Below are 27954 nucleotides of genomic sequence, written 5' to 3'. Positions count from 1 at the left end.
GCGGGCGGGCGGGGCGGGGGCTGCTATTTCTGTCCGGTGAGCGCAGCCGGCGCCGCGGGGCGGGGGAGGGGGCGCCCGCGCCGCCATATTCGCTCCCGCCGGCGGCCCCGCGGCGCGCAGCCACCATGAGCACCGCCGCCTTCCACATCTCCAGCCTCCTGGAGAAGATGACGTCCAGCGACAAGGACTTCAGGTGCGCCCCACTGTCCGGCGCCCCCTGCCCGCGCCCCATTGCAACCCGGGCCCCCTTTCCCATCCCGTGACCGTGCAGCCCCTGCCTCCGCTCCCGGCACCAAGCCCCACTCCCCACCCCGCTTCCTCGCCCTCTTCCCGGCGCGTGGCCACCGGAGCCTCGGGGACTCCAGTCCCCGCGTCCCTGAGTCGTTTCCCGCCGCGCAGATTAGCCTCAGCCGTGCACCCCGCATCGGAGCCCCAGCTCCGCCCCTCGGCGCCCTCCTGAGCCTCCTCTTTCTTCTTTCTTGCCCAACCCTCATCTCCTCCCGCACTGGATGTCCCCAGGCCTCCACTTCAACCTCCACCGGTGCCCTCGGCCTCTCCTGGGCATCCCTGCGCCAGCCTCTTCTGCCCCCCACCATTGAAACCCGGCCCCTCCCGGGACCACACCCCCTCCCCCTCTTCCTGATAACCTCTTCTGGCCTCTACTCCAAATCATCCGATCTCTCCCTCCAAACCACTAGGGCCTCCTTGGTCCCCTCCTCCACCTTTCTTTATCCCCTCTCCTCCCAGAGCAAGGGACTGGGCTAAGCCTGGCTTTCAGGCACCTAGGGATGCCTGGGGTTTGGATTTAGGTTCTGTGAGCCATCCCTTGTCACCCCCACTCCCTTATTCCTTCTAACTTCTCCCAGCATCCCAGAACCACAGGAACAGAGCTAAAAACAATGCCAAACATCTAGCCCAACCCCTTATTCTCTGGGGAAATTGGGGCCCCCCGCAAAGAGAAGGGATTGGCCCCTGGTCACATTGGCCAGTTCTGCACCCTCCAAGCTGATGGGAGACTTAGAGACTAGCATGGCCACACCCACTTGTTAAACATTCTGTCACTTTATCCCCATTTCACAGATAGGGAAGCTGAGGTTCAGAGGCATGGAGGGTCTCATGTAGCTAGGAAGTGGAGGACTTGGGGTCCAAATCCAGATGAGTCTAATATGAAGGCCAAGATCTTAATGAGCCTACTGAAACCGATTCCTGACAGAGGAGGGGACTGAGACCTGCTCTTGGGGTCTGATCCCTGCCCTCTCCTCCAACCCATTTCTCAATACCTCTCAAGAGCCCCCCGCTGTAATAGGGCCTTGGAGACACAGTCATGGCTTGAGATTCTAGTTTCCACCACTTCCTGGCTGTGTGACCATGGACAAGTTACTTAACAGCTCTGAGTCTTAGTTCCCGTTTCTTTAAAATAGGGATAGGAACCTCAGGGTTGGAGTGAGGATAAAATGAGGTAGTAGCTGTGAAATGTTTAGCTCCAGGTAAATGTTTAATCAGTGGACACCATTCTGATTCTGTGCACATCAGAAACAGGCCACGCCCTATCCCTTCTCTAACCTTTTTTGCACTTCCTTGACCTCCCCCTTCATCTGTCAGCTCCCATTCAATTGTCACCACTTTGGGATGCCTCTTGACTCCAGAGAGGGCTGGACACCTCCCCTAAGCTGCTGAACCACAGGGACTGTGCATTTCCTTTTGGTGACCCAGAGTCTGTGCTGAGGATACAGTAGGTGCTTAAAAAATGTTTTCTCGGTCCCAGGCTCTGTGCTGTGCTCCCCACCGCAATATCCTTCAGTCCACCCAGGCACTTGGTTGATAGTGATTGCACCTTCCAGAGGCTTGGAGGGGTACAGTGACTTGCCCAAGGTCACATGGCCAGCCCTGGGGATTTGTACCACGGGCTCTTGGGCCTCAGGTCCAATCTGCAGGGAGTTGTCCCTGCCAGCAACAGCCTGAGAAGCGCTTTCAGCCTGTCCCTGCCAGTGGCCTCAAGAACACTTAAAACCACCCTGAGCATATGAGAACGGTGTCTATTTTTAAAGTTCAAATACCAGGGGGCTGGGTCCCACTGACCGGCTGTCCCGGCGTCCATGCGGCCACGTGTTTCAACCGAGTGCTCTAGAGTTTCTCTGCAATGAAACTGAGACTGCGTCGTGGAGGACGCAGTTCCTGGAGGTGGGCAGTGACTACAAATGAGGGTCCCAGGTTGGGTGGAGGCTTGTTTTTCTGGGTCCCTGCTTTCTGGGCAGGTGGCTGCTCCATTATGGCTCAGACTCCAACAGATAACGGATAAACTTGAGAAATCTTGCAGGAACATCCACATTATTCCTGGAAAACACAATAGAATCAGTCAAGAAACCAGGAGACCTGTCAGGTGAGCCCATTCTCTACCTGGTTTGCTGTGTGACTGTGGGCATTTTCTGCAACCTCTCTGAGCCTGGTTTTCTCATCTGCCTCATATTCAGACCTACTTGTCCTATTTAAACCTCCAAGGAGCTGGGAGCGGTGGCACACGCCTGTCATCCCAGCGACTCGGGAGGCTGAGGCAGGAGGATTGCAAGTTCAAGGTCAATTTGGGCAACCTGGTAGATCCTGTTTCAAAATAAAAAGGACTGGGGGTGTAGCTCAGTGGTCGAGCACCCCTGGGTTCAATCTCTAGTACCAATAAATAAATAAGTTAATTAATTAATGAATCCTCAAGGACGCTTTGAGATAGGGGGGAAAATCCCAATTTAATGGAAAAACAGACCCAGAGAGAAGGAAGCAATTTCCTCACATGACTCCTTTGGTAAATCGCAACACCAGTTTATTGACTTAAGGCCAGACGTCAGTGCTAAAGCCGTTTCTACCGAATTATATGCCCTCTTCCTCCACATACACAATATGGCTCTCTTTCTCTCAGAGCCAGGCGTCTGTGGGGACTCAACAGCGTTGGAAATGCCGAGGTATGTTTTAGAAGAGTTGATTTCTGAGTTCCAGTTTCCACACAGCTGTTTGGTCCTGCTAAGGGCCAGCTTTCTCCCTCCCTCCTCTCCTGCCCTCACCCTGGCCTCCAGACCCTCTGCACACCTGTTCTTTGCTGAGCCTGGAGTCCCAGAGATGAACTTGCCAAGTTCAAAATCAAAAGGAGGAACTGGTCTGGTGACCAAATTTTCTGGGTAGCCCAGCAAGTGCTGCACTAGAGGGATTCAAAGTACTCTGGAAAGATCCTCCTGTCCATTTGTGCTTAGGTATGTGGGGGAGAAGCAGGGAGATGGTCAGGGTCATCCCTGAGGCTGGGACATGAAAGCTGGGCTCGTGACAGTTGAATAGGAGTTCAACAGTAGAGAGGAAAGGAGCCTCCCAGGGGCACATTGTTGGCTGAGCAGGGTTTCCATGACCTGCAGCTTGGAGACCTTGTCCTCCTATGGGCTGAGCAGAGCTGCAGATGCATGTGGCCACCTCAAGTTTGGCTCAAAGCCAAACCTCCTCCTTCCACCTTACCTTGGCCCCCAGGTAGACCCTGTCACCCTGCCATCTGCCTTCCCTCAGTCCCACCTCCCACCTGTTGTCGGTAGCACAGGCTAATCCAGTTGTTTAAAATAAGTAGCTATGACAGCCCTGTCATAGTGCCCTCCTGGTAAGGCGTCATAGGGCGTCATGACATCAAGCAGCAGTTCTGAGCCTGGCAAAAGAAGAGGACTCAAATCCTAAGCGGGACAGAGGCAGGACTCCTGGTTGATTTGCTCAGCTGTGCCAGAAAGCAGGGCTTCCTCTGGGGCCATGGCTCAGTCCTAGCCCTGCAGCCTCTCTCCTGGCTGCTCTGTCCCGTTTTCTCCTTAAATCTCCACTCCAGTCCCAAGTCTCCATGGCCAACCAGCTGAGACGCCTACTGCAATTTCAAATGCCAGGGACAGGGCATCAGGCCATAGGATCCACCCCCCTGTGGGTGCATGAAGTTCTTGACTGGGGCCCAGTCTGATCAGTGAGCTGTGTCTGTGGTCCTATTGTGATCGGTGCTGGCCTCCAAAATAGGCCCATGGCCCATCCGCATGGTCCAGGGCAGTGGTTTCCCAGTGTGGTCCTGACCCCTGAACATCGTCCAGGAACTTGTTAGAAATGCAGATTCTCAGGCTCCAACCTGGGCCTACTGATTGAGAAAGTAGAGATGGGGCCCGGCGTGATTGACAAGCCCAGCGAGGGCTTCTGGTGCTGGCTGCGGTTTGAGGTCTAAGGGCAGGACCTGCATGGATTCTCTCAAAGTGGGGTGGCAGGGCCAGCCACCGTCCACCTGTCTGGTAGAGGTGACCCTTGCTGACATCTGACTTGGTCATAAGGTACCTATTTCACTGTCCCAGCTATGGCTATGGGATGGAAGTGATGGAATGTGCCATTATAACAGTGGCAGTGCCATTTACTGAGTGCTCTCCATGTGACCTGCTCCCCCCCAAGGCAGGTACAATTAATTTTTCTTTTCTTTTCCTTTCTTTGTTTCTGGATATTGAACCCAGAGGTGCTTAACTACTGAGCCACCTCCCCAACGCTTTTCATATTTTATTTAGAGACAGGGTCTCGCTGAATTGCTTAGGGCCTCACTAAATTACTGAGGCTGGCTTTGAACTCTCAATCCTCCTGCCTCAGCCTCCCAAGGCGCTGGCATGACAGGTGTGTGCCACTGCGCCTGGCACAGGTACTGTTCTTGTCCCCATTTCTCAGACAGGCAAATGAAGGCTCAGAGAGGTAAAGGGACTTGTCCAAGCTCATATTCGCATAAATGGGAAGAGTCAGGAGCCAGCCGGACATGGTGACACACGCCTGTCATCCTAGCAGCTTGGGAGGTTGAGGCAGGAGGATCGCGAGTTCAAAGCGAGCCTCAGCAACAGCGAGGCGCTAAGCAGCTCAGCGAGACCCTGTGTCTAAATTTAAAAAAATACAAAATAGGGCTGGGGATGTGGCTCAGTGGTTGAGTGCCCCTGAGTTCAAACCCTGGTACTCCAAAAAAAAAAAAAAGAGTGAGGAGCCACTCCACTAAGCACTTAGCCAGGCTGCACCATTCCTAATCTGCCACTCTGTGGCAGTTCGTCACACATCCACGGGCGTCCCTGGTGCCCACGGCCCTCATACTGTCCTTGCTCTGGGGTCCTTGTATCAAGGTCCACGTCTGGGGCAACTCTGAGGTGCTGTGCAGAGTAGCAGGGGCTCAGCAATCCTCTCCCACCCCCACGCAGGTTCATGGCCACCAGCGACCTGATGTCGGAGCTGCAGAAGGACTCCATCCAGCTGGACGAGGACAGCGAGCGCAAGGTGGTAAAGATGATGTTGCGGCTCCTGGAGGACAAGAACGGCGAGGTGCAGAACCTGGCTGTCAAGTGGTGAGTGGAGGCCTCAGTGGGGACCGGGGAAGGGTTCCCACCCAGTGTGGGAGCCTCCTGAGCTCCCCACTCCTGAGGGGTACAGCCCCCGAGAGCAGAATTGCTGAGCAGCTCTTGGGACCCCAGTGGTGTTGGACGGTGACTCGCTCTGGGGTCCCCAAGGAGTAGACCCACAGCCAAGGATCCAAGGAGTTGGTGGCCTGACCATCAGTATCTTTTTTTTTTTCTTTTTTTTTTTTTTAACTTCAATTGATTTTAATGGTTTAAAATTTATTTATTTATGGTACTGGGGATTGAACCCGGGGGGTGCTCTAGGGATGTGCTCTGAGGTATGTCCCCAGTCCTTCTTTTTGTTCTTTGAGGCAGGGTCTCGCTAAGTTGCTGAGGCTGGCCTCGAACTTTGAGATCTCCCTGCCTCAGCCTCCCAGGTAGGTGGGATTGCGCGATTACGACACCATGCCCAGCTACCACCTGTATTTCAACGAGTCATCCAGGAGGTTCTGATACATGCTCAAGTATGAGAACCATTGTTTTTGCATACTATTGGGCCATGAAATTGGATGTAAAACAAAGGAAGACTCATAGGTTTGGGAGGGGCCAAGAATGGCATTAGCACAGCCAGAGGGTACTTTTCTTTCTAGCCATACAGAGGATCCCCTGTTGAGCCAGTAATTTCCTTCAGTACTTGAGGCCCCAGAAGAAGCATGAGGGGACTTAAGAGGGCAGCCTGCAGCTGGGTTTGGTGGTGCACGTTCGTCATCCAGCGGCTCGGGAGGCTGAGGCAGGAGGATCTCGAGTTCAAAGCCAGCCTCAGCAACTTATCGAGGCTCTGTTTCTAAATCAAATCCAAAAAAGGGCTGGGGATGTGGCTCAGGGGTTGAGTACCCCTGAGTTCAATCCCCAGTACCAAAAATTAAAAAAAGAAGGCAGCCTGACTTAGGCTAAGCCTGAGGCTTCTGGACCATCTCCCTCTCACTCAGCCTGGGTCCCCTGGTGGGCAAAGTGAAGGAGTACCAGGTGGAGACCATCGTGGACGCCCTGTGTGCCAACCTGCGCTCAGATAAGGAACAACTCCGAGACATTGCCGGCATCGGCCTTAAGACGGTCCTCTCAGAGCTGCCCCCTGCGGCCACAGGTACCCATGACCCCAGGATCATTTGCCCCAGTTTATGGGAAAGAAAGAGGTGGGGCGGGAAGGATAGATAACTGAGGCTCCGAGGGATGAAGACACTTACCTAAGGTCACTATGGTAGGGAATTTAAACGAGATCGATGGAAATTCACGACTCTGTGTCTTTTAGGAATGCTTTTACGGAAAGTAATGAAATCTAACCAAGGGAGGCTTTAAGAAGTAACAGGGTGTCTCTGGGGGGGACCAGCAACCCCATTTTCCTGGCAATTCACTTAGCAGCTCAGTATTGACAGGGCTGAGGTCTCTGCCCGTGTCTCCTCTCTTTTATAAGAAAAGCGCATATTTTCCCCAAAGATCCCAGAATACTTCTCCTAATGTCTCACTGGCCAGCACTGGGTCCCCAGCCACTCCTAGCCGTGTGGGAGGCTGGGAAAGGAGGTGTTGAATGCTTTGCTCCTTCCTCGTGGAAGTGGACAAGGGAGGAAGCTTCGATGGGCGGGAGCCGGCCAGCAGCTGGGGCTTGGTTCTCACCTCCCCTAGCTATCTTCTTAGCTTGGTCAGACCCTGGGTCAAACCTTGGACCAACGGAGCTTCCCGATCAGCAGGATTCTCAATGATGTGGGCTCAGGAATACGAACGGAGGCAGGTCAGTGGTGGGAGCTGCCTCTGCCCCCAACCCAGGGCCTCACCATACCCGCCCTGCGTCCCACACAGGCTCTGGGCTGGCCACCAACGTGTGCCGGAAGATCACGGGCCAGCTCACCAGTGCCATCGCCCAGCAGGAGGATGTTGCTGTGCAACTGGAAGCCCTGGACATCCTCTCTGACATGCTGAGCAGGTGAGGGAGGTAGCCCTGGGTCATAAGGTCGGGGAGGGACTCAGGTCCACAGAGCTAGCATGTGCTGCACGCCAGGCCCTATGCCTGAGGCTCCTTGATCATCCAGCAGCCCTGCAAAGGAAAGCTTAGCTGTCACCATCAAACAGGCTCTGAAAGGCCATGTGGCCAGCCTCAGGTCACACTGCCAGTAAATTCTCCCGTGACTTGAGCACCTATTCTGTGGCCAGTACAATGGCAGGTGCCACATGATGTTGGGAATATAAAATTGGCTGCTCCTAGGGAGGCCTTCACAGACACGTAAGAAACTGTGAACACAGTAAATAAAACAGCTAGGATAAGAGCAAGGCAGACAGAGCCAGGCATGGTGGTGCACGCCTGTAATCCCAGGGATTTGGGAGGCTGAAGCAGGAGGATCACAAGTTGGAGGCCAGCCACAGCAACTTGGCAAGACCACGTCTCAAAATTAAAAATCATAAGGGCTGGGGATGTGGCTCAGTGGTTATGCGTACCTGGGTTTAATCCCTAGTACCCCCACACTCCAAAAAAGCAGGGTATATAAGAGCTCAGAAGAGCCCCACCCCCAGTCCAGTTGGGGTGGGCTGGGAGACTGTTCTGGAGAGAGTTCTGCTAGAGCTGAGCCTTCAGGGAGGGGTAGGACTTAACTGGGTTGGGTAGGCATAAGCGGGACGCTGAGTGGGAGTCACGCTTGGTCCAGAGGACAGAGACAGGAAAAGACATAAGGTCCCAGGACCCAGGCCAGGCAGTCCTGGGACTGAGCTGGAAAGTGGAAAGCAGGTGGAGAGATGGGTCTGGAGGGCCAGGCAGGAGCCATGGGGGCCCAGTATTTGTGTGTTATCCACAGCTCTTTCCCCCTGCAGTGTGGAGACGGGAGAGGAGGCGGCTTCTGTAGGTGGTTGAGTTGGGGTTAAACACACAGGTGGACTCCATAAGACTTCAAGTGGGCAAGAGAGGCAGAAACTCAAAGATGACCCCCGGGGGTGGGCCTTTAGTAACCCAGGGACAGACAGAGGGCCTGTGTAGGATGTACCTCAGGAGTAGGAGCAGGTATGTGGAGAGGAGGGTGACGGATTCCATTTGGGACATGTTGAATTTGAGGTTCTTTGAAGGCACCAAGTCAATCAGAAAGTCCACAGGGACAGTTCCCAGGGCCAGAATCTGTCCTACTCTCCCTGGCTTCCGGCATAGGACTGTCACATAGTAGGTGAACAAATAAATACATAAATGGAACCCAGGAGGGAGGTCTGGACTGAGCACAGATAGTGAAGGGTGAGGTTAGTGAGTGCCTCTGGAGTGAGGGGAACAGGTCTCAGGACATTTATGGGACAGGAAATGCCTAGGGCTGGTTTGAAGGTGAGGATAGAAGCTGCTGAGGCCTTCTACCTGCTCGGAAACCATTCTCTGCTTCTTACTGTGAACCCAGAGCTTAGTTTATCCAGTAGGTACTGGTTACCCATGGGTGGAGTTAAGCAGATGGGGACCAGGTGAGAAGTAGATTTTAGACCACTAGGGTCTCAGTGTGGAAATGGCCTTGTAAGGCAGGGCAGGTATTGTGGCAAACCCCAGACTCCAAGGAGATCTGGGCAGACCCCTGGAGCCCCAGCCCCCCTTACCATTGGCCTTCTCCCGGGCTGAGAGACTGGGCACCTGGGTTCAAGTCCTGGCCTTGCCTTCTTAGCTAAGTGTCCTTGTGACGGCCCCCACCCCCTCTGCTTTCTCTGCTGTAACAATCATAAATCACTGAAGTAGTTAGTCTTCACCATCGGAGAGCACCTCTCCATTTTCAAGGGTCATTTGGTTGCTATAATTCTGGGGCAGGAGGCCAGGACAGGATGGGGAAGGGACTGCCTGTCTGGGCCCCCAATCTGACGCTCCGCTCTGGCTGTCCCAGGCTGGGCGCGCCGCTGGGCACCTTCCACGCCAGCCTGCTGCACTGTCTGCTGCCCCAGCTGAGCAGCCCGCGCCTGGCTGTGCGCAAACGGGCCGTCGTGGCTCTCGGCCACCTGGCGGCTGCCTGCAGCACCGACCTCTTCGTGGAGCTCGCCGATCACCTGCTGGACCGGCTGCCCGGCCCGCGCGCACCCGCCAGCCCAGCCGCCATCCGCACTCTGATCCAGTGTTTGGGCAGCGTCGGCCGCCAAGCTGGCCACCGCCTCGGTGAGGGGGGGGGGCTGAGGCTCCGCGAGGTCCTGGGAGAGGGGCGGGGCCTGAGCAGATGTTGTGGGCGGGGCTCAGGACTGTCTCCTAGGCAAAGGGGCGTGGTTTGGGGCCTGGGCGGGTCTTGAGAGGTCGGGACTGAAGGGGGCGGTTCCTGAGGGCAAGACAAGCGCAAACTTGAACTCAGGGCCCAGGAAAGCGTAAGCCTTCCTAGGAAGGGGCTTGGATCACTCACTTCTGTGGCCCAGAGGTTCACGGGTAATTCTCAGGCTACCAGACCTGAGAATATTAAATAAAATATTCCCTAGCCTCCTATTTTGACAAATGTACCTTAATAGCAACCTGTGAGTAAGGTTTGAATTTTTTCAAATTGCTATTGGGGGATGATGTGCATACCATTAACCACACCATATAAAGTGTGCATTTCAGTGCCATTGGACCTCTGCAGACATGCACAAAGCTACCGTGTATGCAAAGGTTGGGATGCAGGACATTTCCATCATCCCCCTTCCAAAATTTCCTTGTACCTCTTTGCAGTCCATCTCTCTGCCTCACCTCAGGCAGCCTTTGAATGCAGCAGGCAGGTTTGAATTTGCCCTCAGACCCACTGAATAGGTGTTCCAAGCTAGAACTAGACAGTGTGGGTAGTGGAGAGTCGACCTGTGGTCAGTGTCCGGCCCCCAGCCCCTGGTGCTGTCAGGGCAAGGGGGACACCCCAGGCCACATGTCCACGCTCTATCTTATCATCCCACATGGCAGCCACTCGTTAGTGACCCTCAGGAGCCTGGACTGGAGAGAACCTGCACAGACTTGGAAAAGGCTCAGGGTTGGTTGAGCAGGAAACTTGGGGGTCCCAAGTTCCCAAAGTAGAATCTAGAAAGGATGTTGGGGGGTCGTCAGGTTGGCGAGGCACCTTCTTGCTTTGTGAAGAAGGGTGGAAATGGAGAAGAGCTGAGCAGAATCCTCAAAAGCTTGGGGACCAGCCTGATCCGTGAAGGCAGAACCTGCCTCTCCCCCTCTCCCATCTGGGGACTTGCAACCTCATGCAGGAAATAAGGGGAGCCCGCAAATAATGGCTGGACAAAAGAGGCTCCTCTGCTGGGACCTGGGCTTAGCTCTTATCTCCGCCCAGCGTGCCTTGTTACGCTGACTGTAAAGATCAGTACAGGCTGCCTTGGAGAAGTCTTGTGACCTGCCCAAGGCCCCTTGGCACACAGGTGGCCGGGTCAGGGCTCCGGCACACACCTGCTCGCCCGGGAACCCTCGAGGCTGAGTTTGCAGTGTTCAGGGCTGCAGGTGTGGGGATGAGCTGCGTGCTGTGGGCTGGGGAGACCCAGAGAAGGGTCCGGCCTAGTTGACCCGCCTGGCCCTGCAGGGGCCCACCTGGACCGCCTGGTGCCCCTGGTGGAGGAGTTCTGCAACCTGGATGACGACGAGCTCCGGGAGTCCTGCCTGCAGGCCTTTGAGGCCTTCCTGAGGAAGTAGGTGCCACGGGGCTGCTGGCGGACGGGCAGCGGGCTGAGTGGAAGGTGGGGGGCAAGGGGGAGAAGACATTGGCTTCCAAACGGTAAAATTTCAAGACTCACCCTTGGGGCCCCTCTCCACAATCTACCACGCCCTGCCCGGATCCAGCGTTCCTCCCCCGTCCTGCCCCACAGGTGTCCCAAGGAGATGGGCCCACATGTGGCCAACGTGACCAGCCTCTGCCTCCAGTACCTGAAGTATGATCCCAACTATAACTACAACAGTGACGAGGACGAGGAGCAGATGGAGACTGAGGACAGCGAATTCAGTGAGCAAGGTGGGCGGATGCCCTGTCATGGAGATTGGAGGTAGGATGACCCTCCCACGATCCCCCTGCCACAGACAGGGGGCCACATCAGCCCAGCTCTTCTCGGGCTCCAGCCACGTCCTCTGTGCCTGCCCAGATCATAGTAAGGAGAGTAGTACAGCTCCCGCTTTGTACCGGTGGGTTGACGCGCACATCTGCATCTGTGCATTCAACCAACTGTGGGTCGAAAGAACCTGAAAAATAAATTGTATCTGTCCCAAACTCGTCACTGTCCCCTAAACAATACAGTATAGCAGTGATTCCCATAGCATTTACATTGTGTTAGGTATTATAAGTCATTTAGGGATGATTTAAAATACAGGGGAGATATGTGTAGGTTCTTTGCAAATATTAAGCCATTTTATAGATGGAATTTGAGCATCCTTGGGATTTTGGCATCCAAGAGGGTCCTAGAACCAGTGTCTTCAGGCTACTGAAGCAGGAGGATCACAAGTTCAAAGCCAGCCTCAGCAACTTAGTGAGGCCCTGAGCAACTCAGCAAGACCCTGTCTCAAAATAAAAAATAAAAAGGGCCGGGGTGGGCACCGTGGCGCACACCTGTAATCCCAGCGGTTTGGGAGGCTGAGGCAGGAGGATCTCGAGTTCAAAGCCAGCCTCAGCGATTTATCGAGGTGCTAAGCAACTCAGCGAGAACCTGTCTCTAAATAAAGTACAAAGTGGGTCTGGGGCTGTGGCTCAGTGGTCGAGTGCCCCTGAGTTCAATCCCTGGCACACCACCCGCCGCCCCCCCCCACCACCACTTCTCCCTTGAGCCACAGACATCCTGGGAGACAAAGACCCCACGTGTGTCTTGCCCCTGCTCCAGAGAGTGAGGACGAATACAGCGACGACGATGACATGAGCTGGAAGGTGCGCCGGGCGGCCGCCAAGTGCATAGCGTCCTTGATCGGCTCCAGGCCCGACCTGCTGCCGGATTTCCTGTGCACCCTCGCGCCCGCCCTCATCCGCCGCTTCAAGGAACGGGAGGAGAACGTCAAGGCTGACGTCTTCGGGGCCTACATCGTGCTGTTGCGACAAACGCGGCCCCCCAAGGGATGGTTGCAGGCTGTTGAAGAGCCCACCCAGACTGGGAGCAACCTCCACATGCTGCGAGGACAGGTGGGTCACGCCTCTGCCCACTGGCCTGCTCACCACCCCTCCATCTGACGGTCTTCCTGTCCTTCCACCCACCCCACTGTCAAGCCGGAGCACAGCTGTTCTGCGCATGGCCCTGTGTACTGGGTGCTGGGACACAGCAGAAACAATGCAGATCAAGGCCCTGTCCCCTGGACCACACAGTCTTGGAGGACAGATAGGCAGTCACAGGAGCAGGGTGCCTTGGCCATGTGTAATGTTCTAACAGCAGGCAGAAGCCCCGGAAAGGGGAGTGATAAAGTCCAGTTTGCATTTGAAAAGCTCATTCTGGCTGCTGGGTGGGGAATGGATCATAAGGAGACCAAAGTCAAGGCTGGAGACCAACAGGTGGACATTGCAACTGTCCAGGCGACAAGAGAGAGACTGATGGACTTAGTGTCTGCCGTGGGACAGAGAGGCTAGAGAAGTAGGTTTGGGGTTGAATCATTGGGTCTCACTGCTTGGCTGGACAGACAGGTGTCATGTGACTTTTAGATTTCTGGCTAAAACATGAAGTGCTTTTCCCTGGGATGGGGGGGAGTTGGAAGAGGAGGGGACATTTAGACTTCTGTTTATGTTGGAGGTCTTCATTGGATGGCTCTCAGTAGTCTGGTTTCCATTACTATAATAAAATACTGAAGGCTGGGTACTTAATAAAGAAAAGAGGTTCAGGCATGGTGGTGCACATCTCTAATCCCAGCTACTCCTGAGGCTGAGATAGGAGGATCCCAAGTTCAAAGGGATTGTAGCAAGACCCTGTGTCAAAAGAAAAAGGGCTGGGGATGTAGCTCAGTGGTAGAGCAATCCCTAGTTCTTAAGTTTTAAAAGGCTTATTTAGCTTAGCACTTGGAGTCAGAAAGACCAGGCAGCACAGTGCCAGCTCTGGTGAGGGAACCCCTAGTGGCTCACATCACTGTAGATGGCATCATAACTGAGACATGTGCATGAGGAAGAGATCACAAGGTGAAACTGGAAGTCAGAAGGAAAAGAAGGTCCGGGCTCACTCTTCTATAACAAGCCTCCCTTGAAAATCCAGGTCCCATGGGAAAGCCATGCCCCCAAAGACCTCCCACTAATGACACCTCTTTAAGGTCCCACCAACCCCCAACGCATGAACCTTTGGGAGACACAAGCCATAGCCAAACCATGGCAGATGCCCAAGTGGACTGGTCAGGCAGGCGGAAGGCACAGGGGTCTGTGGTTGAGATACAGATCTGGGCTGGATTCAGAGGACACGGGGGCAGAGAATCTAGCTGAGAAAAGGGAAGGGGCCAGGCTTCTGATTCCCCCTCATGAAATGTAATAGTAACAGCCAGACTTCCTGGGTGACCTTGAGCTAGTTCCTTTGGACCTAGAGAATGGACACCAGAATTGTCCCTACCTCTGCCGGTCTGTGTGTCAATCAAACGCCTAGCAATCAATCGAGTGTAAGCTCTTAGGAGGCATCCTGTCCACACTGGGCATCGCCCCTTGGTAGTGGGTGGGCTGGGGAGGTTTCCCGGGTGGTCCCTGACCGTCCCAACCTGCCCACAGGTGCCCCTTGTGATCAAGGCCCTGCAGCGGCAGCTTAAGGACCGGAGCATCAAGGCCCGGCAGGGCTGCTTCAGCCTTCTCACGGAGCTGGCGGGTGTCCTCCCTGGCAGCCTGGCGGAGCACATGCCAGTACTGGTATCAGGTAGGCTGGACCGGCCTTGGGTGTCTGTTCCGCGGGGCCTCTTCCAGAATCCAGATCATGCCTGAGTGGATCCTTTAATCCCTGAGAGATCCTGGGCCCCAGTCTCAGGTGGAGCCCCCTATTTACTTCCTCACTGGCAGTAGGGAGAACCAGGCTGGGTTCCAGGCCCGACTTCCTGCTTTCTAGTGAATTCCCTGGACTTGTGTCCCTCAGCCCTGGCCACTGACCAAGCACTGACCACTGGGAAACTTCTGCCTAAGATGTACCTGTGGCTACTCCTTCCCCGCTTCCATGGAGGGCCACTGAGGGTCGAGGCTCATATCCCTGTAATCTTTGCACCCCGCAGGCACCATCTTCTCCATAGCTGACCGTTCCAGCGCCTCCACCATCCGAATGGATGCCCTGGCCTTCCTGCAGGGGCTGCTGGGCACAGAGCCGGCTGAGGCCTTCCACCCGCACCTGCCCACCCTCCTGCCACCCGTGATGGCCTGTGTGGCCGACCCTTTCTACAAGATTGCGGCTGAGGCCCTGCTGGTGCTCCAGGAGCTGGTGCGGACCTTGTGGCCACTGGACAAGCCTCGGATGCTGGACCCTGAGCCATATGTCGGAGAGATGTCTGCAGCCACCCTGGCACGACTCCGTGCCACCGACCTGGACCAGGAGGTGAAAGAGCGAGCCATCTCCTGCATGGGCCACCTCGTGGGCCACCTAGGTGACCGGCTTGGGGATGACCTAGAGCCCACCTTATTGCTCCTCCTGGATCGCCTGCGGAATGAGATCACCCGGCTGCCCGCTGTCAAGGCTCTGACCCTGGTGGCCGTGTCCCCATTGCGACTTGACATGCAGCCCATCCTGGCCGAGGCGCTGCCTATTCTGGCTTCCTTTCTGCGCAAGAACCAGCGGGCACTTCGGCTGGCCACACTGGCCGCCCTGGATGCCCTGGCACAGAGTCAAGGACTCCATCTCCCGCCACCGGCAGTGCGGGCTGTGCTGGCCGAGGTGCCTGCGTTGGTCAGCGAGAGTGACATGCATGTGGCCCAGCTGGCTGTGGATTTCCTGGCCACCGTGACCCAGGCCCAACCGGCCTCTCTGGCGGAGGTCAGCGGCCCGGTACTTTCCGAGCTGCTGCGGTTGCTGCGGTCGCCTCTGTTGCCAGCTGGGGTGCTGGCGGCCGCCGAAGGCTTCCTGCAGGCCCTGGTGGGGACCCGGCCGCCGTGCGTGGAGTACGCAGAGCTCATCAACCTGCTGACTGCGCCTGTTTACGACCAGGCTGCAGACGGAGGTGGCGGGCCAGGCCTGGCCAAGCAGGCCTTCCACTCCCTAGCTCGGTGTGTGGCAGCCCTGTCGGCCGCCTGTCCCCAAGAGGCTGCGGGCACTGCCAGCCGCCTGGTCTGCGATGCCAGGTCGCCCCACTCGAGCACGGGGGTCAAGGTCCTGGCGTTCCTGTCGCTGGCAGAGGTGGGTCAGGTGGCCGGGCCAGGCCCCCAGCGGGAGCTGAAGGCGGTGCTCCTGGACGCTCTGGGGTCGCCCAGCGAGGACGTGAGGGCCGCCGCCTCCTACGCGCTGGGCCGCGTGGGCGCGGGCAACCTGCCGGACTTTCTGCCCTTCCTGCTGGCGCAGATCGAGGCCGAGCCCCGCCGGCAGTACCTGCTGCTGCACTCGCTCCGGGAGGCCCTGGGGGCCGCGCAGCCCGACAGCCTGAAGCCCTACGCAGAGGACATCTGGGCGCTGCTCTTCCAGCGCTGCGAGGGGGCCGAGGAGGGCACCCGCGGCGTGGTGGCCGAGTGCATCGGGAAGCTGGTTCTTGTGAACCCCCCGTTTCTCCTGCCGCGCTTCCGGAAGCAGCTCGCTGCAGGTAGGGACAGGCGTGAGCCGCCCAGCTCCGAGGGGCCCCTTGTCCCCGAGTGTCCAAGCAGCTCATGGAGAGGGGGCCCTTTTCAAGTCACAGTGCCGATCGGATCAAGTCAGAGGAGACACAGAGGAACACAGTGCTTCCTGGAACTTAGAGGCTTTCTCCTGCAGGACCCCTGAGATAGAAGAGACAGGGAACACAGACCTCGATAAGTCCCTGCCAACACATGTGGCCAGCCCTCCAAATCCACAGGTTCCACACCTAGAGTCAACCAACCTTGGGTTGAAAACATTTGGGAAAAGCCGGGCAGGCGGCTCACGTCTGTAATCCCAGAGGCTTGGGAGGCTGAGGCAGGAGGATCTTGAGTTCCAAGCCGGCCTCGGCAACCCAGCATGGCCCTAAGCAATTCAGCAAGACCCTGTCTCAAAATAAAATATAAAAAGGGGCTGGTGATGTAGCTCAGTGGTTAAGTGCCCCCAGAGTTCAATCCCAGGTACCAAAAGAGAGAATATTTGGAAAAGAAAATTGCGTCTGTACTGAACTGCACAGGCTTCTTATCTTTATTTTCTAAACAATACAGTCTAACAATTATTGACATATTAGGTGCCAGGTATCCTAAGTAATCTAGAGATGATTGAAAGTTCAGGGGAGAGCCAGGCGTGGTGGCCATGCCTTTAATTCCAACGACCCACCTGTAAGCCAAGTGATTTGGGAGACAGAGGCAGGAGGATCACAAGTTCGAGGCCAGCCTCAGCAATTTAGGGAGACCCTGTCTCAGAATAAAAATTAAAGGGGACTGGGGGTGTTGCTTAGTGGTAGAGAGCCTTGGGTTCAATCCCCACTTCTGCAGTGTGTGTATGCACCCGCACGTGCGTACACACACACATACACACACAATAATATTGGAATATGTGCCTAGGGAGGATGTATACAGGTTATATGCAAATGTCACTCCATTTTATAGAAGGGGCTGCAACATCCTTGGGTTTGGGTGTCTCTGGGGGTCCTGGAACCAATCCTGCAAGGATGCTAAAGGGTAACTGTACAGTTAATAATTCCCTGATGCTACTTCTGTAACCCCTGGTGTGGACATCAGGGTAATGTTCCAGGCAGAGGTTAATGAGGGGCCAGAGGCAGCAGTCTGCACAGGTTTTGTGCTTTGGGCCTAACCTGCAAGAAAAGAACTGTCAGCATAGAATGGACCTGCATGACATGCCCTGGGATTTGGACAGAGCCACGTGAGAACTAGGAGGGTCACTGTGTTATGTCATGGAAGGCACATCAGGATGTCTCAGACCTCTGAGAAGAGAAAGCAGGTATTGGGTTGTGGGGTTTTTTTTTTGTTTTTTTTTTTGGTACCAGGGATTGAACCCGGGGGCACTGAACCACTGAGCCACATCACCAGCTGTTTCTATATTTTATTTAGAGACAGAGTCTCACTAAGTTACTTAGGGCCTCACTAATTTGCTGAGGCTGGCCTCCAACTTGCAATCCTCCTGCCTCAGCCTTCCAAGCCACTGAGATTATAGGTGTGTGCCACCATGCCCAGTGGATTGTGGGCTCTTGAGCAAATGAAAGGCCCCAGGAGCAGAAGGCTTCCATCAGGTGTGGTGGTCCCTGGTGAGACTAGTGGATGGGTTGGTTGACCTAAGGCTGGTTCAGCACATGGTACAGTGTAGGGGACCCAATTAATACTGAGTCAGTGAAAGCCCTCTGTTGCTGCTAGATATGTCAGTGATTCCAGTTCAGGCCTGCTTGGGTGACTGGGTGTATAAGAAGAGTTGTCTGGCCCTCATCACAGAGGGGACAGAAAGCACATTGTTGAGGCTGTCATCTGTCACATTACCTGGAGAGATGGATCAGGACAAGGAAGAGCCCTGCTTTTTCCTGGCACTGATTGGCTCCTGTCTCATGCAGACTGTGGAGCCAGCTCACTAGCCCCATTGGGTGGCTTCCTTCAGTAGAATCAAGTTCCTGGACTTCCTGCTGGCTCAGTCTGCCCATCCCAGGGTCCACCCCACCTCCAGGCCCCTATTTGTCTTTGGCCTGGTTTTTCGTATTTTCAATTCTCGGAATCCCAGCTAGCAATTCAGAGGCGTGCCAATGTCTCTCCTGACGTCATTAAGGAAAATGTACTTCCCGCTCTTTCTTCGGCCTCGCCACTCAGAAAGCAAGGCGCAAAGCGAAATGAGGGGAGAGCTTCATTCCCAGGCTCGGGGATGGTGGGGACTCGGGTGGAATCCTTTTGGCCTCCAGCCTGCCAAGCACCCCAGCCCCGACCTGGAGAACGCAGACAGGGGAGGAGGGGCCTAGCCAGGAATTCTGCATCTGCTGTGCAGCCTTAGATAGGAGCTGAACTTCTCTGAGTCTTTCTGTCTTGTGTAAAATGCAAATTAATGATCCTCTTATTTGATCATCAGACCATCCTGAGGATGAATTGAGATAGTGTGTCTGAAAAATATAATACGATCTCAAGGCCACAAGGGAAGGCCTTTCTTTGGGGTGACCATGGTCTTGGGATGCCCTGTTTGCATCCTGGGGCCTTGTCACCTGAGGACTGGAAATGTTACTCTCGCAGCTGCAGCTGAGAATTTAGGGCAGATTCAAGACTGGCATGGGGAACAGGAACATTGGATTGGTGTCCACAGGCCTCCAGGGTGAGCCCTGCCCCTCACTGAGCTGCACCCCTGTGTCCCCCAGGTCAGCCACACACCCGCAGCACGGTCATCACGGCGGTCAAGTTCCTCATCTCGGATCAGCCCCATCCCATCGACCCCCTCCTGAAGAGCTTCATCGGTGAGCGCTTCCCCAACCCTTGACCCCACCCAGTGCCCCACACAGCCCTGGACTTGGACTGATGCTCCTTACACATCAGCCAAAGGGCAGCCAGAGGCCCAAAGCCCGCCTCATCCCCATGACGGACAGCAGGCCCTGGGTTCCATCCCCAGCACCCCGCCCACAAAAAACAAAACATTGTCCAAGTCTTAAAAAGTCAACTGTTCAAAAATAAATTTAAAAAAAAATATATATACGCTCAACTGTACAAAAAGGCGAGTACTCTTAAGAAGTGCTGTGTGGCTGTAAGTTCCTGTTTTCAAAAGCCTCACCGGGAGCCAGGTACAGTGGCGCACATCTGTCATCCCAGCAGCTGGGGAGGCTGAGGCAGGAGGATTGAGAGTTCCAAGCCAGCCTCAGCAACAGTGAGGCGCTAAGCAACTTAGTGAGACCCTGTCGCTAAAGAAAATACAAAATAGGGCTGGGGATGTGGTTCAGGGGTTGAGTGCTCCTGAGTTCAATCTCTGGTACCAAAAAAAGAAGTCTCATCTGTAACGAGGTCAAGTTCACATTCAGGGTCCTTCTGTGTCAGGTACTGTTAGGTGCTTTACAGACATGAAAACATTTTGAATCCTGGAGACCGTCATACCATAGTGGTACTGTTGTTCTCCCCCTGCACAGAGGAGACCCTCGAGACACTCCAAGCCTCCCCTCTCTAAGTGGCACATTCTAGAACGGAAGCCCGGCATTCTGCACCTTGGGGGTCCGTATCCCTAGCACAAAGTAGTTGCTCAACACATCCATCACATTCAGCCAGGTCTACGCAGCTCCCAGTAACCAGACGACCGAGGGGCAGTGTGCCGGTGGTTTTGTGTCTGGCTCTGTGTCCCTCAGCCCCCTCACTGTCCTTTCGCAGGAGAGTTCATGGAGAGCCTTCAGGACCCGGATCTGAATGTACGCCGGGCCACTCTGGCCTTCTTCAACTCAGCCGTACACAACAAGCCCTCCCTGGTCCGGGACCTGCTGGATGACATCCTTCCCCTGCTCTACCAGGAGACCAAGATTCGCCGGGACCTGATCCGAGAGGTGCAGAGCAGAGCTGGCGCCCCGGGGAGTCCTGCTCCCTGTTAGGTCTCTCCTGGGGAGCCCAGGACCTAGGCCGCCTCTCCTGCCTCTGCTGAGGCTGGGTGAGGAGCAGGTGCCCGGGTGCATGGTCTGGGTCAAGTCCTGCCCTCTGCTTCTTAGCCATGTGGCCCCAGCCAGAGCAACCTAACCCTCTCTGAGCCTCAACTTCTCTAGAAAGATGAGAAAAATAATCACGTAGGGTCTACATCACATAGGGTCGTAGTTGCGAAGTTTTAATGACTTAACTTCCCTAAGTGCTCAGATCCAGTCCTAGTACATCATTGGCGCTCATACAGGTTAAGCATCCCCCATCCAAAAATCCATTTTTTTTTTTTTGTACCAGGGATTGAACCCAGGGGTGCTTAGCCCCTGAACCACATCTCCAGTCCGTTTTAATTTTTATTAAGAGACAAGGTCTTGCTGAGTTGCTTAGGGCCTCACCAAGTTGCTGAGGCTGGCTTTGAACTTGAGATCCTCCTGCCTCAGCCTCCCGAGCTGCTGGGATGACAGGCGTGTGCCAACGCCGCCTGGCCAAAAATCCAAATTCTGAAATGCTTCAAACTCTAAAACTCTTTGCAGGCTCACGTGATGCCGCCAACAGAAAGTTCCACCTGTGACCTTACGTTGAAACACAAGCACACCAAAAATAGTGTATAAAACTGCCTTAAGGCTGTGTGCGAAATTCATTTCTATGACACAGAAATGAATTTAGTGATTAGACTTGGGCTCCTCCCCCGACATATCTCATCATGGATGTGCAAATATTCCAAAATCCCAAACACTGCTGGTCCTCAGAATTTGGGATAAAAGATGCTCAGCTTGTAAATGCTGGTGACGCTGGGCTGTCACTCATCATTCAGTGGCTGAGTCTAGTGCCCGGATTCAGGTGAACCAGATGTGGTTTCCACCTCCAAAGAGTCCATCATGGCCTCCCGAAGGAGAGAGATGCCCACGCTGCTGGTCACTTAACCTATGGGCAGCCCACTTGGCAAAGTAAAGATTGAAGAGACCTAGATGAAAGGCGATGTCACATCCAAGCCATCGATCACACAATGGATTAAGGAGATCTGAACCACCAGATGTCACTGAGTAGGAAGCAACTCTCTGCAGGGATTGCAAAAGTTTCCCAAAAGAGAGGGTGTTTTAGCTGGAATTTAAAAAAACAAAACAAAACAAAAAAAAAAAAACACTTTTAAATTGCTAATGGACCTTTATTTTATTTCTTTATTAACATGTGCTGCTGAGAATCGAACTCAGTGCCTCACACAAGCGAGGCAAGTACTCTACCACTAAGCTAAGGCCCCAGCCCTTTTCTGGATTTTGATTGGTAAGAAGGAACTTACCCTTAAAATCAGAGTCTTGCCAGGAGAAGTGGCGCATGCCTGTAATTCCAACAACTGGGGAGGCCAAGGCAAGAGATCACAAGTTTGAGGTCAGCCTCAGCAACTTAGTGACATCCTGTTTGAGACTAAAAAAAAAAAAAAAAAAGTTCTAGGGATGAATTTCAGTGGTAAAGTGCCCTGGGTTGAATCCTAGGTTAAAAAATTAAAAAGAAAGAAAGAAAAGAAAAAAAGAAAAGCAGAGTCTTGTGGTTAAACGTTTCAGAGACCTGGATTTTTAAATTTTAGGTTCCCTCTGTCTCATGGGGCAAATTAATTAACCTCTCTGATCCTTAAATAGGGTTCACGAGAGCATCTTCCTCAAACATTTGCAATGCTTGAGGAAGATATCATCTGGGGATGCAGCTCAGTTGGAGAGTGTGTTTAATATGTGTGAGGCCCCGAGTTCAGTCCCCAGCACCCACGCCCCCGACACACACACACAAATGTCATTTAGGACTCTCGGTGTCTGCTTGGTAGATTAAATCAATTACCATTTTGACTCTGATCTTTATCTGGGGGAAAGGGCGTTGCAGGCTGAGATTGAGGTTGGGCGGCACCACCAGGGGGCTGGGCACTGGGATGAACAGAGCTGTGGGGTGTGACAAGAATTCGTGGCGAGTTCGGTGTTCTTCCACCCGGGAGCCACATCCCCCCAACTCCTGATGTCCTTCCCTCCTGCAGGTGGAGATGGGGCCCTTTAAGCATACGGTGGACGACGGGCTGGACGTGCGGAAGGCAGCCTTCGAGTGCATGTACTCGCTGCTCGAAAGCTGCCTGGGCCAGCTGGACATCTGTGAGTTCCTGAACCACGTGGAGGACGGGCTGAAGGACCACTACGACATCCGGGTACGTGGGAGCCCGCCCTCCCGGGAGGGAGAGACAGCCAGGCACCACGGTGGCTTTACCCACTCCCCACGGCAGGCACTCCCACAAGAGCAAGGGCGCTGTTATTTTCTGATTTAAAAAAGGAGCCAATGGAGCCGGACATGGTGACATGTAATCAATCCCAGCCACTCAGGAGGCTGAGGCAGGAGGATCACAAGTTCAAGGCCAGCCTCAGCAACTTGGTGAGGCCATGTCTCAGAACAAAAGGGGAGATGTAGCTCAGTGGTAAAACAGTCCTGGGTTCAATTCCCAGTACCCACCCCCGCCAAAAAAAAAAAAAAAAGGAAAGAGAGAGAGAGAGAGAGAGAGAGAGAGAGAGAAAGAAAGAAAGAGAAAGAAAGAAAGAGTAAAGAAAGAAAGCCAGGCGCAGTGGCACACACCTATAATCCCCGCTAAATGGGAGGCTGAGGCAGGAGGATCACAAGTTCAAGGCCAGCCTCAGTAATTTAGCAAGGCCCTAAGCAACTTAGCGGACCCTGTCTCAAAATCAAAAATGAAAAATAAAGGCCTGGGGATGTGGCTCAGTGGTTAAGCACCCCTGGGTTCAATCCCCAATACTGAAAAAAAAAAAAAAAGAAGAAAAAAGAAAAGAAATGCAGTAATGTTAGACTGCATCCCCACATTGCCACTGTATCAGGCTGTTTTCTAGTGCTATAACAAAATACCAGAGGCTGAGCCTGTGTACAAAATACCTGCACTTAAAAAAAAAAAAAGGTGGGGGCCCATGGTAGTGTGTGGTGATCCCAGCTACTCAGGAGGCATGTAGCTCAGCAGTAGAGTGCTTGCCTGGCATGCAGGAGGCCCTGATTTCAAAACCCAGCACTGTAATCAGTCAGTCAGTAACATTTAGCTCACCATTCTGGACATGCAAGAGCATGGTGTTGGCATCTGCTTGGCTCTCAGTGCTAGATATATGTGCAGGAGAGTTCACTTGGTAAAGCAGGAAGCAAGAGGGATTCAGGGCCGAAGGTTGGTGTTTGTTTTGTTTTGTTTTACAGTTTGAACCCTACGGTGCACTACCTCTGAGCTACATTCCCCAGTCCCTTCTAATTTTTTTTTTTTTTTTTTTTTAAATTTTGAGAGAGGCTTCCTTTAGGTTGCTGAGGCTGGCCTTGAACTTGGAATCCTCCTGCCTCAGCCTCCTGAGCTGCTGGGATTGCAGGAGTACGTCACCATGCCTGGCCAGGCTTGCTTTTTATAACTGACTCCTTGTGGAACTAACCAGGGTCCTCTGATAACTACATGAAGCCCTTCCAAGGAAACTGCTCCCGAGGACCTAAACACCTCTCATTAGGCCCCGCCTCTTAAAGGTTCCACCACCTCACAACGCTGCCACATTGGGGATGGAGGTTTCAGCACATGATTGTTTGGGGGACACAGTCCAACTGTATCCAATCCTAGCAGCCACCTCCTCACCTCCGGCTGAGGAGCCAGGTAGCTGCTGTGGTTGCTCTTGCTCCTTTTCCAGCTCCCTCTGGCTTCTTTACTTACCGACGGGCTCTGCTTGACCCCGGGGCATCTGAACCTGAGAACCACCTGTTCCTGGCACCTCTTGTTATCCAGTCCTCCTCAAGGCCAGCCAAGCGTACTGGATAAAGTTTAGTGTCACTGTTCACACACTGTAGATGGGGACACTGAGGCCCAGAGAGGAAGAGACTCAGGCAGGGCCCTGTCAGGACTCGATTTCGCCCTGGGCTCCGGGTGTTGGGTACAGTGTCTGCTCTTCCTTGGGTCTGTGCTTTTGTCCTCAGGCCATTTCATTAAGAACTCCTGTCTCCTTCCTTCTGGGCAGATGCTGACATTCATCATGCTGGCACGGCTGGCCGCCCTGTGTCCTGTGCCTGTCCTGCAGCGGGTGGACCGGCTCATTGAGCCACTTAGGGCCACCTGCACTGCCAAGGTAAGCCCCTTGCCCAGCGGCAGCCTGAATCAGCTGCTGGGTTACCTGCAAATCATTCAGTTGCCAGTTATGGAAGGGGGCATGGGTCAAACCTCATCGCTGCCAAGAGCTTCCTGTTCGTGCCATCGTACACACAGCAGGGCAGAGGCTCGGAGGGTTAGTCGGTGGTCAAGAAGACACAACAAAGAAACTGCAGAGCCAGATTCAAACTCCTCTGGGTTTTCTTTCATTCATTAAACATCCCCTGGGGGCTGGGCTTTGTGAGAGGTAGAAAGGAGTAAGGTTGAAGATGATGGCTTCCCTACTCTCGCGTCTCATTTTTAGTTGGGAAAAGTGGGTTCGATTCTTAGAATTGATATTTTGATCCAGGGCAAAGCTGCTGTTGGACTGGAGTGTCTCAGGGGTCCCCAGGAGGAATCTGGGGTGGAAGCCCTCATGGAAAGCTTCAGTGTTGAACAGAGAGCCTGGCACATCCCGGGGAACCCAGTAAAGAACTGTTGAGCCGAGTGCGGTGTCGCACGCCTGTAATCCCAGCGGCTCGGGAGGCTGAGGCAGGAGGATTGAGGGTTCAAAGCCAGCCTCGGCAACTCAGCCAGAGTCTGTCTCAAAATAAAATATAATGGCTGGGGAAATGACTTAGTGGTTAAGCACCTCTGGGTTCAGTCCTCAGTACCAAAACAAAACAAAACAAAATGAAACAGAAAAACTCTTGAATGGCTGAGTGTGGTGGTGCACGCCTGTAATCCCAGCGGCTCAGGAGGCTGAGGCAGGAGGATTGAGGGTTCAAAGCCAGCCTCAGCAACTCAGCAAGACCCTGTCCCTCTATAAAAATATTAAAAAGGGCTGGGGATGTGGCTCAGTAGTTAAGTAACCCTGGGTTCAATCCTCTGTACAAAAAAAAAAAAAAAATCTTTTGTGTATCAAACATTTTGAAATTGTAATTTATTGATAGAAACCTACCACGTAAGTTTAATTTTTAACATATGTTCCGTATCAGGTCAGTGATTCTGCAGGGACAGAGCAGCCTTGACAGTCTCAGTGGCTAAATCTACTCTGGTTTTCTTTGAGCTTGTGTGGCATGAAGAGAACTCTCCTGTCCCAAGCCAGGAGCTGTGAAGAGCATCATAGTATCAGAACATTCTAGCACTAGGCCAGTCCCCAGTTCTGAAACCTACAAAGCTAGAAATCCAAAGGCTTTTTAAAAAACTTCCTTGGCAACAAAATTCTGACTTGAGCCGGACGTGGCGGTGCATGTCGTAATCCTAGGCTGAGGCAGGAGGATCCCAAGTTCAAGGCCAACCTCAGCAATTTGAGGAGACCCTGTCTCAAAAGAAAATATTTTTTTTAAAAAAACATTGGGGGTGTTGCAGTTGCTTCCCGTGTGTGCCCTGGGTTCAATCCCAAGGAACACCAGAAAGAGACAGACAGACAAAACTTGACTTGAACCGTCATGAGGTTGTTTACAATCTTTAATTCCCTTTCATATTCATATATTCCATGGGAGGAATATTAATATATTCGATGATTGGGTATGTGCCAGACCCCACTGGCAATGTTATCTGCACAGTGTTACCTTTTTTAAAACCCCAAATAATCCCGATTCTAAAGCATAGCTGGCCCCAAGGGTGAAGTCCATTAATCCTCGCAGAAGCTCTGTGAAGAGAAGACTGATTCACAGATGGGGCAACGAGGCCCAGAGAAGGGGTGACCTCAAGTCACAGCTCTATGAGGGCAGAGCCCTTTGAACCCAGGACTGTCCGACCCCAATGCCAGGCTCCTGCGCACTACAGGCCTGCTTAGGGAAGAGCCCAGCACCAGGAACTTGAACTTTATTGCTTAAGCAGTGGGAAAATTACTGAGAGTCTCTGGGGAAGCAGGAGATGGAGCAGGAGGGGGAAACGGAACGAAGGGTTTGGGAATGAGTCTGGACTTGAGTAGGGAAGAGGCAGCGGACCCTCAGTCATCGGATCTGTGTAGTGCAGGGGACCAAGACTTGGTTTTAAGCCCTTAAGTACAGACTGGATCTTGCTGTGTGACAGGAAGTAATCAAGAGAGTACGATCAGATTATTAATTAGTAAAGATAAAGGTGGCTGCACACCTGTAATCTCAGTGACTGGAGAGGCTGAGGCAGGAGGATTGCAAGGTCAAGGTCAGCCTCAGCAACTTCATGGGACTGTTTTAAGATTGGAAAAAAAAAAGGAAGAAGGGCGGGAGATGTAGGTCAGTAGTAAAAACCAGCCTCAGGGAAAGGAGCCAGGGTTAGCCCAGCGGTGGAAGAGTTGAGGAAACAGATCCCAGCCTCACCAGGCGGGAGGCCGGATGATAGAGGACACACAGCTCCTTCCCACTTCTTTTCCCACTGCAGGTCAAGGCCGGCTCAGTGAAGCAGGAGTTTGAGAAGCAAGATGAGCTGAAGCGCTCTGCCATGAGGGCAGTGGCCGCCCTGCTGGCCATCCCCGAGGTGGGGAAGAGCCCCATCATGGCCGACTTCTCCGCCCAAATCCGAACCAACCCTGAACTCACCACCCTCTTTGAGAGCATCCAGGATTCTGCTTCGGCCCCCAGCACGGACTCGATGGAGCTCAGCTAGTCGGGAGTCCGCCCCGGGCTCCCCGCCTACCACTCCAGGACCGGGGCCTGCCCTCTGGCCTTTCATCTCATGGGGCCCTCATGCCCCTGGCTGGGGTGTACAGTGCCTTCTCCGGGGACCCAAGCTCACAGGCCCCCACAGCCCAAGCGGCCAGGGTGCCAGCAGTTGGGTCCTTTACCTCAGGACTGTTGTTAGGGCGAGAATGTTTTCCAGTGATCTCTTCACCCCTCCAGTTACTCTGGTTCCTTCAACCTGGGGAGTCCCTGCCTCACTGACCAGCACCTAGAAAACAGTACAGCTGCTGGGCTCAGAGCCAGCAGGCTGCCCTGCCTCCCCTACCGTCCCAGGTTCCTCCCTCCCACAGTCCTCCTACACCAGAAGTGCTTTGGCTAGGAATCCTAAGAATGGGGTGGGAGGTGGCGCAGTAGCGCATGGCTATAATCCCAGTAACTGGGGAGGCTGAGGCTGGAGGACTGCAAGTTTGAGGCCAGTCCTGAAAACTTAGGGAGGCCGTCTCAAAATTTGGCTAGGAAAGTAGCTCAGTGGTAAAGCACCCCTGGGCTCAATCCCCAGTACAAAAAGAACAGGGTGGGGATGTAGCTCAGTGGTAGAACATCTGCCCAGCATGAGCCTCTGGGTTCTATCCCTAGCCCCTTGCCCCCAGAGAAACCACACCAGATACTTGAGTCACTCATTCTAAAATTCAGAATGTTCTTTGAATTGGCAGCATTGAATCCCAAAACTCAGAAGATATTAAAGGCTTTTTTTTTTTTTTTTTTTGCAGGGAAGATACACAGGGACTGGATAGGGTTGACCCTAATGTTTCATTTCTAACACAAATCACTTTTCTTGTCACCACCCAGGCATAACCATTTTGTGTCCTCCTCAAGATTTCCAACATGTTTCTAGATTTTAGTATTTTAGACACAAATGACAGGCCAAAGCTTTTTTCTGATATGCAAGGCTAATAAAATAGATCCTAAATTAACCGTTTTCTCCACATAATTCCTGTTCCCAAGCTGAACATTTTAAACACTTTCCAAGTTGATTGAAAGAAATCTTGAAAATGACCAATTTGTGTATCAACACTACCCTTAATGCATCTACTGGACTTAAGTCCGATGGTGACTAGCAACCTGGCAATGGCCTCTTGCAGCCAGCATGCCATTTCTGCTGGATCAACGGCCTAGAAACACTTTTCAGTCTTGACCATCAAGTCACCACGCACCATATCCCTTGTGAAGTGCACATGAAAATACCATTTCTTGCAAAAGTGGAATGAAACCTCATAACAACACTGGAG

The 27954-nt window shown here is 53.5% G+C and overlaps 1 protein-coding gene across 1 annotated transcript; it reads left to right on the top strand.

Moving 5' to 3' along the window:
- The first annotated feature begins 36 nt into the window (after positions 1 to 36).
- Positions 37 to 27827, top strand: CAND2 (cullin associated and neddylation dissociated 2 (putative)). The gene is made up of 15 exons (XM_079122285.1): positions 37 to 193; positions 5214 to 5357; positions 6338 to 6492; positions 7203 to 7326; positions 9236 to 9501; positions 10877 to 10982; positions 11160 to 11302; positions 12159 to 12451; positions 14000 to 14141; positions 14488 to 15996; positions 18694 to 18789; positions 19685 to 19854; positions 21957 to 22121; positions 23953 to 24060; positions 26427 to 27827. Exons 1-15 carry the CDS (start codon positions 126 to 128, stop codon positions 26649 to 26651), a joined length of 3714 nt encoding a protein of 1237 aa, XP_078978411.1. The 5' UTR covers positions 37 to 125; the 3' UTR covers positions 26652 to 27827.
- The last annotated feature ends 127 nt before the right edge of the window (positions 27828 to 27954 follow it).

Source organism: Sciurus vulgaris (genome assembly GCF_902686455.1).
Source record: "Sciurus vulgaris genome assembly, chromosome: 19".
NCBI classification, from domain to species: domain Eukaryota; kingdom Metazoa; phylum Chordata; class Mammalia; order Rodentia; family Sciuridae; genus Sciurus; species Sciurus vulgaris.
The sequence above is the reverse complement of the archived record's forward strand: the minus strand, read 5'-3'. Positions and strand labels throughout refer to the sequence as shown.

Bases quoted from the DNA above. Each gene is read 5' to 3' on its own strand.
- CAND2 (XM_079122285.1), top strand. From the start codon at position 126: ATGAGCACCGCCGCCTTCCACATCTCCAGCCTCCTGGAGAAGATGACG. The intron at 9,502-10,876 runs GTGAGGGGGGGG...CTGGCCCTGCAG, and splicing joins CCAAGCTGGCCACCGCCTCG to GGGCCCACCTGGACCGCCTG. The intron at 19,855-21,956 runs GTGCAGAGCAGA...TCCCTCCTGCAG, and splicing joins GCCGGGACCTGATCCGAGAG to GTGGAGATGGGGCCCTTTAA.